Raw genomic sequence first — 16703 nt, forward strand, 5'->3', positions numbered from 1 at the left:
TGTTCGTCAGTTTTCGTTTGATTGTGAAGGAGTCTACAATAATCTGTTCCGCCATTAACTGCCTACAAGCAAGCAGAGATTTGGTTTTTAAATATGACATCAAAAAACAAAAAAAACATCTAGGAGAGGTTGGCCTGAATTCTCTACATGTTTGCACGTTTGTGTCCTTAAATCCTGCTCACCTGAAAATTTGAGTCATGGAAAGCTGGTGTTTACAACTGTTATGTCCTGCTGAGCGATCAACGGATTTTGAGGTCAATCAACCCGTCAGGTAAAATCAGTAGGAACGGATAACAAGGCTTAATCTGCGAACAAACAGGAAAGTACTGCAGTGGGAGCTATACTGACTAGAAGCATCTAGCACCATAATATAAAATTTTCGCGGCGCGTACTTTATTTCTGCAAGAGTTCAGCGTTAAATTGTAAAGGAAAAGAACTCAATGAGACTTCCGACGTTAACACCCCTTCAAATCCGTGTCTTATATTATACTACGAAACTAAGAAAGGCGAATTTTGGAGCAAGCCTAGCAGAAAGTGCACACTTTCTGCACCATTTAAAGGCTTAAAGTGGAAAACAAGGACCCTATAAACAATTAGGAAGTACCGTCTGGGCAAGAATTTCACATCATTTCAACACGATGAGGATAACCAATGACAGCGGTCAGCATAAGCACGAGAAACTCAAACCACGGTCATTTTGAAGTTAACGGGCCGAGATGTACACTTATTGGGTCTAAATATACATCGGTAATTTAAACTAGCCTGAAACAATAAGCAGATGGCTCGTTACCATCCATTTTAGCATAGCCATACTGCTAATTAAGAGAAAAGGTAAACAGCTTTTACAATCTTCATAGCTCAAGAAACATTCTTCTTTGTTTGGGGTTCAAACTCCAGATCCCCACTTTTCTGGGGCAGTTAGCTACCTGAACAAGCCAGGGCGGTTAACGGGCGGGATTATAAGAAGAGCGAATAGATCGTCAACAAAAGGCGTATTGGACTAGGATGAAGATTCTATGGAAGTTGTAGAGCTTTCTGTTGTACCAAAGTGGCTGCACTTCTTTGGAGATTATTGAATAATTACTCGTTATTTAAAATCCTACTCAACCTTGTCAGTTCACATTAATGTTATTAAACAAAACTTACTACGACTACGGTGCTCGGTACAGCTAAATGTGAAAGCACCTCTCAACTTGTTTTGATTTTGTGCTTGGCTGATGCATACGAACTAGAGTCAGGTACGTATGTACAGCAAAACACTCGCTCTTCAAGCTACATTTTTCCCAATTTTTGACTGAAATGATCGAAGCCTTGCAAGGAAGGGAGATAGTTCTACATTCATCACAAATGAATGGTTGTGAACGAGAAGGCCTATAAAGGTTTTTCGCGAGGTCGTTATCGCAGTGGGGAGGGGAGTTACGAAAAAGACGGACAGTAATGTTTTGGCATTGCTTGTATCAACTTCTTTGTATTTACTTTTACCTTAAAATCTCCCGTTACTGGGCTGGATCTATATGCGATTAATTAGTGAGGCAGGAGGCGTACTACGTCTCTGGTGAGCGCAGTAAACGAAAAATAGGCACCTGCTATCTCCTAGCCGGTGCCCAACTTGCCAGCACGTTGTTCTTCATCGGGAGCACCAAATAGTCTGATGTCTTCTGCGCACAGAGTCATGCTAGGGTAGATAGCCGATTCCGTCGCTCCTGGGTGATACCTGCGAACACCAAAGCAGTACTGTAACTATATATTTCGATTGGCCCCTAAAGCTGCTAGCGTTAAGCTCACTAAACCAGACTGTGCAAGACGTGCGTACTGCTGATGACCACGGCGGATTGCAGGAGGTCGAGAAAACATTACGAGATGCTTTACGAGCTACAGTAGTGAAAGGCGAAAGCCATAGTGGTGCATTCACTGAAGTAGATGGCGGGCTGCTACTGATACCTCATAGACGGTCTTTGCATTGGTCTCCAATCATCCATCATGCCCTGCCACTGAGCTGTCAGCGGGTGATGAGTTTCGAGAATGTTCCGAACTCCGACCACGAACGGCACAGTAATGTCTCCTGACCTCCTAATTGGTGATTAAGTACTGATTAGGTGTTTGAATATTTCATGAACAATTAGTGATTAAGTACTCAATAACATTTGACTTATAAGTACTTAACTAGTGATTAAGCATTAATTAACTTTTTAATAATTAGTGATTCCCATTCACATCAGCTGTGGCTTTAATTGCCTGTGCCATGATGGCGCTCTCCGATTGATCGAGAGGTTTGTGATGATATCCCGAATCGACCAATGAGAGCCGCCGCCAAAGCGGGACATATTTTGTTCACAACCACGAGCCATTAAAGGCTTCCGCCTTAAAAATCTTTCGGCGCTGGTTGGTGAGTGCTACCCTTAAGAGGGGTGGTTCTATGAACTGCCCATCTGCCCATCGGTTACGCTGATGGCGACAGCGACGACAACGGCGAAGGCCCTCATATTAGAAGCAGGCGCCTAACAGCTGCGTTCTAAAATTTAAACTGAAAGAAACTGAAAGCTGTTTCTGGCAGCTGATATTTGTGGCCTGGAAAAAATACTATATGCGCATTTATTTGCCCCGATATCGTCTTGCATGTTATCGTTATTAACATAGAGTAGAAAAAAGGTAAGCTTGCGAGCTACGCGTAAAGGAGGCGCGAGGATACAGCAAGATTGTTTCAATGCTATAAAACAAAATGCAAAATCCAATATATTGTTAACATCTCATAAATGTCTTGCTGAGCCTGAAGCTCTGATTTAACGTGTATAAAGGGACTATAGCACCTTGCAGAAAAGGCTATAATAGTTTTGAAAGCTCAGATCATTTAGGCTTAGACTGCATCGTTTTGTGTTCTTCCGTCAATCTCAGGAATACGTGCATCATATATGTCCTTGATCTTGGCATATTTTATTCGTGTACTACTTTTGTACTCGTGTAGTTTCTTTATTCCGGACATTTCCCAACTGTGTCAACATTCGCGGTGTGTGCGCGCGTGCATGCGTTGTCTAACCAATGCCGAGTGTATAAGTTTATTTTACATACTAAACGTTCATAGAAAACACTTCTAAACTTACCTTTGAGGTATTCGGTACAGACACTTACGACTGCTTAAGGCAAAGAATACAAAAGCATAATGTTACTTGACAACGTTACTTTGAAACATGCTCCGTAATATTAAGCTGCATAATGACTCTGAGTCATGATTCATGGCTATAACAAAGGTTAGCTTAAAAAGTACACATCCCATTGCTACTTTGCAAAGCGACATATCAATCTATGTTGTACGAAGTCATGCAGAATAGAAACAGGAAAAGGCTACACAGTTTGAAAGAGAATTGAGCAAGGAATGAGGGTAGCCTCAATTTTCAAGCTGAGCCAGTTTTGACAAGTGGATTTTTCCCAGGCGAAGACAAGTCCCCTTGTCGAAACGCTGGCCCGGCTTGAGAGCTGAGGCTCCCCCTCATCCCTTGTTCAGTTCTGTGAAATATCAGTCATGTGTCATGATGAGTGATCACGATTCCTAATGTTTGTATTGGTCCAACACCTTACGGATCATTATTTTTTTAAATGCTCCATCGTGCTACATTGCATAGCGACTATGAATCATGAGTTTGACCATGACTACGACTCACATGTGTCTGAGATAACAGTTTGTTACGTTTCGTCATTCTTGAACATGGATGTTCGCATATGTCCTCGCTCGCCTACACGAGCTGTTGTACTCATTTTAGTGTCTGACTTTACAGACCGTCGTTCGCGTTCGTTCACTTTTTACTAGTTTAATCACTACCCTTTGCATCAGTGCCTCTATTAACTCACACATGCTCAGTGGAGTGCAGTCGTAGACAACCTCGTCATGTGAGAGACGACCTGAGTGAGATACTAAGCCCCGCAGTAACCAATCCGCACTAGAGTGAATGCAAGGCTTATAAGGGCAGCATGTCTGGCACGGGTTCCAAGGTCTATGAAGGCAGAATGCTGTCCAACTGAGATGAGTAGGCAACTCCTTCCAACTTGGCTATGTCATCTATTTAGCCTCATGAAGTCACAAACCCTATAACCCATCAGTGTCACGTCAGGCATGCTAAAAATGTTCGGGCCATAGACGCCGCATTCAAGTTGTTTTATTGAGTTCTTAAAGTACTGTGATGAGGTCCCAGCTATCTTAAACAAGCATCTGTAGAGATACGATGAAAATGTTAATGTAGAGCTTCGAATTGAGGCATAAACATTTTGCTCAAATGACGTAGATTCTCGCAGAATGGAGCCTTTATAAACTAACTATCTCTACGAAGAAAATTTGTAAACGACCTAGATGGTGCTATGAAATTAGCTCGCTGAGCAAGTAGGTCGTATGAATTTTATAAATTGAACTTAATGAACCTTGTCTGTGCTTCCAGATATTGCCATTACGACCGGCCAGATGGTTCCGGTGTCGTCTGAAGATGGTGGCTGGCACTGCTCTCATGACACTAATTGTATACATCTTCATCTGCATGGTCGCACCATTTATCCATACAGTCCTCAACGAAACGCCATTGAGATGGTTCCCAGACCCGAACATTGGGAAGCAAGAAATACCCGTGGAGCGATTGCATAACAAGCCGTACAACTACCTCATTAACCCGATACAGACTTGCCCAGCAGATGTGCCAGTAGACTACCTCTTTATTGTTTTTTCAGCACCTCAGTACGTCGAAGCTCGCAGCGCCATCCGGCGCACGTGGGCAAAAGACGCGAGGAGGTCTTCTGCAAACAGACTGCTATTTATGTTCGGCAGGCCTCGTAGCGCAAAGATGCAAAGTGCTTTGAAGTATGAATCAGAGCAGTACGGCGACATTGTACAAGAAGACTTTTTAGATTCATACCGAAACTTAACACTGAAGACAGTAATGATGCTGCGATGGATCACACTTTACTGTCCCCTGGCTCGCTTTGTTGTCAAAATCGACGATGACTCCTTCCCAAACCTGGCAAACTTTTACCGAGCTATACACGGCCAACCTGAGGATGCCATATATGGTGAGCTCAGACACCGTGACAAGCCTGTGCGTGATCCAGGCCACAAATGGTACATCTCTTATGAAGAATTCCCAAGAGAAATGTTTCCCGACTACATCACGGGAGGTATGTACGTCATTGGAGGTCAGGTTGTGGAACTGCTTTACAGGGCCACTGGGCAAGTCCCTTTCTTCCACGTCGAAGACAGCTATCTCACCGGAATGTGTGCCGAACTCGCGGGCGTCGTTAGGACAAACCTGGTTGGCATGTACCACTTGAAGCTATCGTCACTGTGCGATTACAAGAAGGCCATCTACGGCCACCACGTGACACCAAACGAGATAACTGAGCTGTGGCACGCCATGAAGCGAATAGAATATACGTGCTACAGACTTCTTTTCAGTGCGCATATTTGCTACTGCCGCTCTGTGGACATGTCGGCAGGCTTAGTGATAGAGACCCCCGTGTTTTGACAAGAGCTTTATTTTACTAACGCACTTAATTCAAACAAGTGCAAGCTAGGTTGCTCACTATAACATTATGTAACCAATCGTTTATCGCAATGTTTCTGCGAGTGATTTTTGGATATTCGGTTTTTAATGCATATTCTCCTCTTATACAGTGCTGAAGTGCCCAGTGATATTACATGTACATCGATATAGGTTATTTATTATTAGATGGAAGGCCTTCGCTTTCAGCCGTGTAACGGCAAAAAGCAAACTCTAAAGTGATGCACTCACATAGATGCACAGTTGTTATTTTATGACGCAGTGTGATTTTAAAAGTGGTGGCTTAGAAATACAAGATTATACTTATTCTCTGTTTGTGCAATTTTGACTTTTAGGCGAGAAAGTTTACGCCTGCCTCTTGATGGCGATTTGGCGCCCTGTTGCTTGAAGGAGCGTTCTCTTGATCTCATAAATATATTGAACTCTAACTTGTTGACCGCAAAGCGTCTGTTGAGTAAACTGTGCTGTCGACAGTTTGCAGGAAAATAAATGGAGTGAATGCCGGCACTATCGTGCAATATTCTGTTCATGTCTGCAAACACAATACATTTACGCAACGCTTTTGAACGTCATTATCCTCTAAACCAATTTTTGTTATTGTCTTGAATTTTTTGCCATAAACGAAATGCAGAAATCGTATTCTTGCATTTTTAACATATGAAGCATACTCGAATCAAAACACAGCTTTGATGAACGCAGTTGATACTTCGAAATCCATAGGGCGTGCAATAAACTCAGTGTTGCATTCACAGCGGGTCCTGTTATCTGTGAAGCCTAATTTATAATACATGACTGAGCGACTGACCTAAAATTATGCCCACGGGGGAAGAGGCGACTGAATCACGCCCAAAATTCTGCAAAATAATTATCCACATAACCGTAACGATGAATGTTTTGGTAATTCTGGTACTATGACAAGTCACATCACAGTACTTTCATAAATACTGGTTTTCCAAAAAATATATCTCCTATTACTACATTTTCAAGCCATTAACACTACATAAAATACCTCTTGTGAAAAAGACATTCTGGTGTCTTTTTCGATAGCGAATATTAAGTTATTAAATATGGATGTTGAATCAAATTCGCAACCTGTTTTTCTTTTTATGATGATAAAACACAAATGCAAGACGAACGCGAGGGCAGAATAGAAAGCTGCTTTGCAGATCGCCGTACATAATGAAATGCTGACTACGGTTAGTTCAATAAAAGATGCAGGAAGTAGAAAAATAAAAATAATTGAGCCGTCTTGTTTCCAGAGGTCTACTTTCTTCAAAATTTGATAGCATATTGCTACATCCCGAGGAGGACACGAATAGCGCCTGTTGAAGTCCAGCGACCCTACGAATTTATGAGCTGTACCTCGCGGCATTTTCTTATCGGCTATAGGCTCCGTCCACCCTCCAAGTGCGCTACGGCCGTCGCTGCGTTAAGGGCCCCTGTTGGCCGCTTCTAAGTCCAGAGTAGGAAAGCGCCCCGTGGGAATACATGAGAATAAAATTCTAATAGCATTTTTCTATTTCATAGGGCTAGTACGACGTTGCTCCTTTATGAAGAAAAGCCTAACGCGCCCTAAAATAGATCTCAATATTATGAAATTTCATTTCAAATGCATAGTATTTTTTTTTAAACACCGCGATACGTGCGTGTGCGAGTCACCAAGCAGCCTGCACTGAATCGTTGTGTGCTCGTTTAGGCAGCCGTTCCTTCATAGTTGGCACGGGCTTTAAAAAGCTATGCAACAAGATATGCGAGAAAATTTAGAATCTGTATATTTAAAACAGGGCGAAAGTTTTTTGTTGCGAGGCCACCGTAAACTAACAGATGCTATTGTTAGCTGATGTTTTCGAATCGCTCAATCTTCTTCTGGATTTAAACATGCTGTTATGTGCGCTACACTGGTTCAGTAGTACGGTCATGGAAACTAAGGCAGCATAGATACCAAGAAAGGAATTAACCAGGCTAGTTGATACATCCTGGCATACAAAAAAAAAGAGCGCAAAACAGGGGACAATGGAGAAACTGCGCACCCTTGCAGACGACCGAGCAGACGATACCATGGCTGCTGGTGTGTCTCGCACCGTGCGTACGCCGTCGCAAACCAGAGCTCTTGGCGCAAACAACACCCCGACTGCTTCCTCTGTTTGTGCGCGAGCAACCACAGTGGCCGGGATATCATCCGCGAAGTCGTCTGCAACTGCGCAGTTTGTTTTGGTTCGTTTGTAATGCTATTCGAAAACTACGTTTCGCGTAGAGTATCTAGGCTGACCAGTTTCAACGACCGTAACTATAAACCAGTAGAGCGCACGTAAAAGCATGTCGGACTCCTGGAGAAGCTTCATTTATTCGGAAACACAGCAGCTCACAGAGAATCTGTAATGGGTGTTGTTGACTTCACAACACTCAATTATTGTGCCATTTTAAAACTTTAGCATCTGGATGTCGGTGTATACATGGTTAGTTGGTTGGTTTTGGGTGTTTAACGTCCAAAAGCGGCTTAGGCTATGAGAGACGCCATAGTGGAGGACTCCGGGAATTTCGACCACCTGGGGTTCTTTAACTTGCACTGATATTGCAGAGCACACGGACGCCTTTATTTTCGCCTGCAATTAAGAGCGGCCGCTCAGGCCGGGATCCGATCCCGCATCCTTGGGTCACAGTAGTCGAGCGCCCTAACCACTGCTCCTTCCCGGCGGGGCAATTTAAATTATGGAATACTTTATCGAATGCCTTCGAAAAAATCAAAGTATGTAGTCGGCCGATGAAGAGCGGTCAAGGATGATACATAGCTGATGCGTGAATGACACTACGTGCGTTTCGCATGCGCATGTTTTGCGGAAGCCATGTTGGCGACGATACAAAAAACGAATTACTTTCAAGAAAGCTAGCAAGATTTGAGCAAGTATATGCTCCAGAATTTTAAATGGAATGCTAGTAAAAGTAATAGGACGATAGTTATATGGTGAATGCTTGTCACCTGATTTATGGAGTGGTATCACCATTCCTACCTTCCGTTCGCCAGTATGCTGTATAACCAGCAATGCTAGTGTCTATGCTAACGATCCTTCAGTCACTTTTACAAAAACAGGTGCTTTATAGCAGCGATCAAAGAGACTAATTAGTCTGCAAGCCTTTATTTTTTCCCGATGTTTGTTCCAACTTATGAGGTACACCCAATCTAAATGCTGCCGTCCGTTATTTTGCATTCGCGTTTTCTTTATATTCGTTGTTTTCGCAATAAGTAAACTGCTCTTGAGACAGCCCCACAGCAGCGTAAAACAGAGGAACAGCTAAAAGCAGCTACCGCCGCATAAGAAGAACGTTTTTGCACGATTAAACCAAGCCGCCTCACAAGCGCTCAGTTACAGGGAGACACCTGTATCCGGTTTAACGGCTAATGTTGACCGGCTCCCTGGCTAGAGTCAGAACGTCGCAAACATGCCTGCAAGAACAGCTGCCACCCATGACAACGTCCCTTGACAACGCCCGTTTACATCAGAAAGCGAACCACCTGCGTAGTTGCAGTCCACATTCTAAGCGGGCCGCATTTAGCTTCATATTTACCCTTCCTTAACTGCTACGTTGAACCTGTTCAGAACCTGCCCGGTCCTTGTGAATTTACCACCTACAATGAAGGACATAAAATCAGGAATCACTTCGAGGGTGAGTCTGATGCTATCTTATTTTTTAATTTTCTGAGGCAAATTTTCGCTCTTTGCGCGAACATTAACAATCAATCTTAACACAAAAGTCGGACGAAATGAATATATCAAAAGATCAAATAGCGGAAAATTTTTAAAATGTTTGGTCAGGTTCCCAACGACCACTTCCAAACGCTCAATACCTTCTTACTTAACAAAGCTTCTTGTGCTAACAAACCGCACTATTTATTCAAAACTTCGCCCTATTTCTTCAGCGCCGTTCTTTCGGGTCGCAAGTGGACGGAGGATAAAATTCTTAGTTGAGAATGTGGGCAGCTACTATGCTCTTGTTAAATACGGGGCGTTAAAAGCCAGTTAAAAAGGAAGGACCTTAGCAGTATCCCAGGAAAAGGATGTAACTTTCTATGGTCGCCGTAATAATACTTGATTTCAACAGTTTTGCCGAAGTGCTAAGTACTTTCCACTTGTTATGGAATTTCGACATACCTCTAGAAAGCAGCTGCTTGTGATGCTAGCGGTCATAACAGTGCTAACTATCGGGGGAGGTAATTGGCTGTCTGCCGAAAATGGGCGTCGTTGAATCAGTAAGGCGCTCTGATAGTGACATATTGATCCATCCTTCTCATACTTTATTTTGTACAGTGCATGCATAATGCCGCGTCTCAGAGCTGTTAGAGACTCCGATAATTTACTGTGTACCGATTAGGGTCCTTTGAGCATGTAAAAAAACGTTTCAAGCCGTTCTACGCTGTCGAACATGGATACGGAGCGTTAGCTCACGAAACTCATCGTTGGTTTGCACACCTCGGTGATAGCATTGCTGCACAAGTTTAGCGAATTCAAATTATCTTTTGCTTCAGTTTTTATATTTTATATTTTTAAATTTTCAGTTTTATTTACTTTTAGTTTTTGTTTGTTATTCTTGTTTTTAATATTTTTATGATGATGTCATCACACTGTATAATTAATGTGGGCACAGGGTAGGCACACAGTCTCAACGCTGAGGCAAACGCCTTTTGTAACGGTAATGTCAAGGGTCGGCCCCTTTTACGTGAGGCGAAATTATCTTTACAGACGCCGTAGCGCGAAAACATGAGAAGTATGCAGCCCTCACTCAGAAAACAATTTGAACGAACACCTTATGATTATGTACTCGGGGTAACCGTGAAGTGTTTGCCGATGACGTAATGGAGAGTTCGATTGTTAAATAAACAAGCTCCGAAATTCCGTTGGTAGTTACCCCAGCAGAAGAAGCAAAAAATTGCGCTGGTCTTTTGCTCTCTGAAACCTTTGCAACAAAATTGCGGTGGTCGGCATCAGGATATCCTCACGCATTCGCTTTGCTGTCTGCTCGCTGATTTGGCTTTCGGGCCGTTGACATGCACACCTCAGCTCCATGCGCCTAATCTCCGCAATTTTCTGGGCCAAAGGATATGCAGATGCGTACAAATTTACATTTTCATGCAAGGCTCAGCAATGGGGAAACAGGGATTTCAAGGCTATCACATGAAGCCCACCAAAATGATAGTATGAAAACCCTAACTCCAGAAACAAGAGACATATCCTCAGTGCATTCTTTCCCTGATACATTTTATTGCAGTTTCATTACTTTATGCGGCGAAAATAAATAAGTCTAGCTTTTCACGCAAACACATAACCTCGAACCTTGATAACGTTTGTAGATTTTGTGAATATTCGAGCACTGTGGGAATAAATATTGATCTTCGCTAGATGCTAGGTAAAATTTATTTAACCACCGCAAAGATTTTTTGTCCCCTTGTTTTGAGAAATAACAATACAAAACGCAAAAATGACATCGCCATAAACAATCATAGAAAATTAGATACATGTACCTATGGTGTCGTAATTCACGCACTGGTAGCATTATGAAAACATAATTTGACAGTTTCTGATAAAGCACCACGTTTTGGGCAAGCTGATAGATACGATGTGGTATAAGCAAATATCCGCTTTTTGATCCTCTTTACACAAATATTTCCGCCAAATTGACGAGTTAACTCTTAGTTACGGCTCAACCAAAACGGTGACCTCCTCCATAAGCATGGTGACATATTTAAAAACGAATACTCATAAAGAAAACAATTCTCATTTGAATGCGCAGGCAAACGAAGCACTATATTTATCGAAAATAATGCTTTCAATTGGCGACGTCAGGAAAGTCAGCGAATAGAGTCACCTATAGACAGCTAGGTGTTGCATTTAAGGTAGCGCAGAAAAGTGCCCACGAATAGAGAAATTACTAGACAAATTTTAATGCAAGTATGTTCAGTGACAGCGAATCACCTTGTAAATCTTTGTCACCAAATCGGCTCACCAAGCCTTTGAATTTCCTGCAAGAAATAAAAGAAACCAAAAATTAATTTTAAATGCCTTACCAATACAGCACAAGAAAGAATCGGCAATAGGCATAGTGACGCCTACAAACCTCTTTTAAGGCCACGGCATGGGAGGCAGCCTTTCTATGCTGGGTCAGTTTCGCAGCTTGCAAGCTTGCCTCTCAACTGCACACCTAGCGGTAGCTTTTCCTTTGTGTGAAATGTCCATAGAAACTCCTCGACGAGTAAGACGACCCCTAACAAGCTTATTTATAATGCAGTATATTAAAAACAACCTTGATGCAAAATATTTACAGGTGGTCAGTGAGACTGATGTGGCAGTGCATGCATTGCCATTTGTACTTCCCTCGGATAAAGTTGCCGCTTACGTGTTCAGACCATGCAAACTGTTGGCGTCATCCAGGCCTCACTACATAGATCCAATCCAGCAATCACATTACGATACGTCGAGCCACATCTTCACTCTCCCTCATTGGCTACACGGTGCCTATCACCACCTCTTTATCTTCCAACCACAGCGATGACATAGTAGGTCGAGCATCCTTGTCGCTTGAGGCAAGTCAGAGGTTCGATCACGAAGCCACCAGGTACCTATCGATCATATGATGTGTACGAGCTCTCTCCTGGCCTGGCACGTGCTCAGCATAGTTGGGCTGAACTGCTTAGAAAAGGAATTCCCCCGCAATTTTCTATAAGATTATTACTGCCTTCCACTTTCCTGTACCCCTTCCTAAGTGTGGAATATCAGGCGAGTGTCACTTGCCCGCAGGCCGACCTCTCCACTTCTCCTTTCATTAAATTACTTCCCCGCTCATCCCACTCAGCGAAATAATAGATACCTTCTGGCAAAAACCCTTTGGCAAAAACCCTTTAGATACCCTTTGGCAAAAACTGCCTCGCGCGCCACAACTGCGAATTGCAGGTTGTTTTGTCTATAAATAGAATCTATCAAACCCTTCTGAACATACGTGAACCACGCCTTAAGAGAAGGGAGGAGGGTGGCAGTGAAAGTCGAAAGAGAAGAATAAATGCCGTAGTGAAGAGCTACGATACAATTTTGAACACCTGGGAATCTTTATTGTTCGCTGACATCGCACAGCATACGGACGCCTCCCCATTTCGCCTACAGCGTAACACAGCCGCCGGCGGTCGGGATAGAACACAGGCAGTCCGGTTCAGTAGCTGGGCGTCTTAACCACTAAGCCACCATGTCGGGGCCAGAACTGATCATCAATTTCGTCATCCGTTTTCCCTCACGCTGTCCTCTTTAAATGTAAAAGCGGATTTCCCCTCCCCTCCCGCTCCACTTTGACATGTACCAAAGGCCTAAAGCAGACGATTGAACAGATTTTCCCAACATGAGTCCCATACTTCTTACGCATTAAACCCTACCTGTTCGCCCATCCAACTGAACATTGTTGTTAAATGAAAAAGTAGAGGGATCGGAATTATGAGCGACAGGAGGGGAAAGCTTGAGAAGAAAGACGAAGAGAAGGTGGGAGACGATATGCAGCCGGTGGGAGGAGCGTGCAGAGTAGTTACGGTGCTTTGCACTGCGAGTTCTGGGTTGTTATTTGGAGTACAGAACGCGGGAAATTTCGTGCCAAATGGTGATTGGCCAACTAGATCATGCCCACCGCTCCCCCTGTCTGAACCCGTCAGCGTTAGCGGCTGTCTCTTGCGGAGAGAACATTAATGCTAGCGCATGCTCTGTCGTATCAATCACATTGAGGGTCTTTACTTTGGAAACGAAGCAAGCATTGCACAAGTTCAACTACCGATCACCATAAATGAATGCCCGCGTTTTCATATGAGAGGCACTATTGAGCTTAATCTTCTACACAAACAAGGGCCAATCGTTTAACAATTTCAGCCGTTCTTATACTGCTGGCATGTACATGCTGCAATAAAGCGAGCTTCAAAACTGTGGCTGCAAAAGTCATACCGCCTCGGAGTATATTTACATAAAAATATTTTATATTATCCTGCAAAAATATCTTTATTGTCGTACGAAGTTATCATCTGTGCATAATATCGTACCAAGTAGGAAAAATATCACATATTAGCTGACAATAATTAACACAAACGGCCGTCAACCTCATCTCGGAAACATTGTTTTCTCTATTTCTAGTTGTTTTCGCCAAGACCTGCAAGGCGGTTCCAGTATTGCTTCAAGGCTGTGGTTGGTGTCACCTTGGTGACATTGGGAACTTGTATCCTAATTCGCTCAATAGTTGCGGTCACCATCGCTCTTTCCTGTGAAGAACCACTCAGATGGTTCCCGGACATTAGCATAAGAAAAGAAAGCGTTTCCGCTGAGCGAAAGTTCAACAAGCCTTACAAGTATCTCATCAATCCAAAACATGTGTGCCCCGCTGAAATCCCTATCGACTACCTCTTCGTCGTCTACTCGGCACCCGAGTACGTGAATGCGCGCCGTGTCATCAGACGCACATGGGGAAATGAAGTGAGAAGGTTGTCTGGAAACAGGTTGATATTCATTTTCGGCAAGCCCAGCACCGCAGAGCTACAGAGAGCATTAATGCTCGAATCACTGCAGCAAGGAGATATCGTGCAAGAGGATTTTAGGGACACCTACTTAAACCTGACGCTGAAAACTGTATCAATGCTTCGCTGGGTAAAGCTTCACTGTCCACAGGTGCGGTTCCTAGTGAAGATCGATGACGACACCTTCCCTAACCTGGGAAACCTTTACCGCGCTATGAACGGACAGGAGGAGGACGCTATCTATGGAAGGGTTTTTCACAACATCAAGCCAACCCGTGATCCACAAGACAAGTGGTACATACCCTACAACGAGTTTCCTGCAGAAATAGCTCCAGATTTTATAGCTGGGTGCATGTTCGTCATTGGAGGCAGCGTGGTAGACCTTTTGTACAGAACCACCGGCCATATCAAGCCCTTCCGCATGGAAGACATGTACCTTACTGGAATGTGCGCCGAACGTGCTGGTGTCTCCATTAAACACCTCGCTGATGCGAACAACAAGAGGTTGTCGTCGCTTTGCGAATACAAAAAGGCTATCTACGGCCACCATGTGCCTGCTGAGGAGATAAACGAACTGTGGTACGCCATGAAGCACCTCGAATACAAGTGCTTTAGGCTAATATTTAGCGTGCATGTCTGTTACTGCCGCACAGTGAAAAGCGCGTTCGGGCAAAAAATAGAGAACTTTGTCATATAGCCCAGGATCCTCCAGTTAGAGGCCCTGCAACACCTGTCCGCTGCGCTTGAAATGAATTCTTTATGCCACGCAAATGCGAATTAAAATGAATTACAGGATTCTGCACACTAGAACAGGTGGTAAAAAGGAATGAATTTTCAAAATTCAAGAAAACCAAAAATAGCTCTCAACTGATCTTTCCTGGTATTTCGTGTTCCCCTTTCAGTCGCCCAATGAAAACACGCGGTGGCATCAATCGACAAAGCCTCGTAAGCGCTTCACTACAACGTCGTCGAAGATGGCTTCTCATCGTTTCCTGGTCCCTGTTACACGTTTTTCCTAGAGTTGACGACTCCTCCTCCATGGGTGAGACGGCGTAGGCGCCTCGTAAAAGTATAGTGAGGACCAAAGAGACCGGTAAGAGGCTGGGAAAGGAGGGATTTTTATGCCGCCTTGCACCCCCAGCAATTGTGTTTTTCTCGTTAGCCCACTCTTTTCCCGCCCCTTTCTCTCTATCCGCAGGCATCCTACAATAGCGAGGAGCGAGAAGGAGGTTTTTGTGCAAATTAGTAACCAGCTCTTCTGTTAGTCCCTTTTGTGTCACTTGCTTTTCAGTGTTTTTGTGTAAAGCAAACATGTTGGATTGATTGGCTTAATAAATTATACTACACCCCACATTTTCCAAAGGAACTGAATTTTCAATGCATTTGTATTTATTCAATCGCCAACCGCTTTCCAGTTGAAGTCTTATCCCTGCAAAGAACCACCACTGTCGGACGAAACCGTCAATACCATGATTTTGGTTCTCGAGCGAACTAAAACAATAGGTACCGAAATATGTGTGTTATTACTGGCGGCAATGCGTCACCCTAACTCCACAATTGCGGCAAAAAAGGAAAACAATACGCTCAAATTACGTTGCAGGGCCCCTTCAATGTTTGCGCGTACACTGTCTTTCTTACGATATCGGGACAGCCGCGGCAGGTTACCGACATGGTGTCCAATAAAGGATTATGATGGAAACGTTAACAGTCGTCCTAGAACCGATTCTATTCTCAGAAGTTCCCTGAAATACATTTATTCACAGTAAGAGAGAGGCTGTCGCTTTTCTCATTTCTTATTTTGCCTAGCATTCTGTTCAGTGGCAGTGAAAATTATACACAGATTCGCTAGTGGTCCGACAATTACCACCTTCTCGGCGGCATGACTGTCAGTTACTGTGATCATTCCTGGCCTGAGGAAATTACACCTTTCAGGTAAGTCTGCTGGAGGAATCGACGCTGACCCTAAAAAGGGGCTGACGACTACGAAACACGGTAATGCGAAATTTGAACGCCACTGTGCAGATATTTTCGCTCTTCAACATACTAAGATGAAATATTTTACAGATGTGTAAAGTTACAGCTAGCCTACTCTGTTTTCCCCCGGCAACCTTCCTTGACTTGATACGCACTCCTTTACCAGTTCTTGCTTGTTATAAAAGAGGCGCCGGCCTGACATCCGCCGGTGCCACCAAAGTGCCCCATCTCCATCATCTCAAACGGCACGAGACCAGCATAAGCGCGTTTCTCTGCGGCGAAAATATACTTCACCGCGGAAATATTTTGAGGGTACTCAAGCTCCATATTTAAGGACGACGTGACCACGGTAATGAATCCCGTCTGCAGCTCCCCTCGTGGATTCCCTTTCGAGTGCGTGTAATGTGTTTCATGCTGTATCACCCTCGCTGTATCCCTTCATTTTGGCCGCTGTTATCACGCACATACCCACCAGCATACTGTCATAATCTGCCACATTATGTAAAAGAGTATATGACACAGATACGAAGCCTTCTGTAGCCTATTTGGTTAACGTCCCTTCTTGGCGTAGGGGTAGCGTACGTGTCTTAATCGGGAACCAATAATCCCGTATTCTATTCCCCATGTCACATTCCCACCTTAAAAGAGCTACTGTAGTTGAAAACCGC

General features: G+C 43.7%; 2 protein-coding genes across 2 annotated transcripts; both read left to right on the plus strand.

Moving 5' to 3' along the window:
* The first annotated feature begins 4475 nt into the window (after window positions 1-4475).
* Window positions 4476-5498, plus strand: LOC146185258 (beta-1,3-galactosyltransferase 5-like). Its single transcript, XM_084605496.1, has one exon. It carries the CDS (start codon window positions 4491-4493, stop codon window positions 5496-5498), a length of 1008 nt encoding a protein of 335 aa, XP_084461622.1. The 5' UTR covers window positions 4476-4490.
* A 2049-nt stretch (window positions 5499-7547) lies between these two features.
* On the plus strand, window positions 7548-14758 carry LOC146185259 (beta-1,3-galactosyltransferase 1-like). The gene is made up of 2 exons (XM_084607781.1): window positions 7548-7616; window positions 13685-14758. Exons 1-2 carry the CDS (start codon window positions 7548-7550, stop codon window positions 14756-14758), a joined length of 1143 nt encoding a protein of 380 aa, XP_084463907.1.
* Window positions 14759-16703: the final 1945 nt, after the last annotated feature.

Source organism: Amblyomma maculatum, chromosome 6 (genome assembly GCF_055883805.1).
Source record: "Amblyomma maculatum isolate TAMU_Amacu chromosome 6, ASM5588380v1, whole genome shotgun sequence".
NCBI lineage: Eukaryota > Metazoa > Arthropoda > Arachnida > Ixodida > Ixodidae > Amblyomma > Amblyomma maculatum.

What these genes read in the sequence shown, in the direction of transcription:
- LOC146185258 (XM_084605496.1), top strand. Translation starts at nt 4,491, where the DNA reads ATGACACTAATTGTATACATCTTCATCTGCATGGTCGCACCATTTATC.
- LOC146185259 (XM_084607781.1), top strand. Translation starts at nt 7,548, where the DNA reads ATGGAGAAACTGCGCACCCTTGCAGACGACCGAGCAGACGATACCATG. An exon ending in CTGCTGGTGTGTCTCGCACC is followed by an intron (nt 7,617 to 13,684) that starts GTGCGTACGCCG and finishes CTCTATTTCTAG; the next exon opens with TTGTTTTCGCCAAGACCTGC.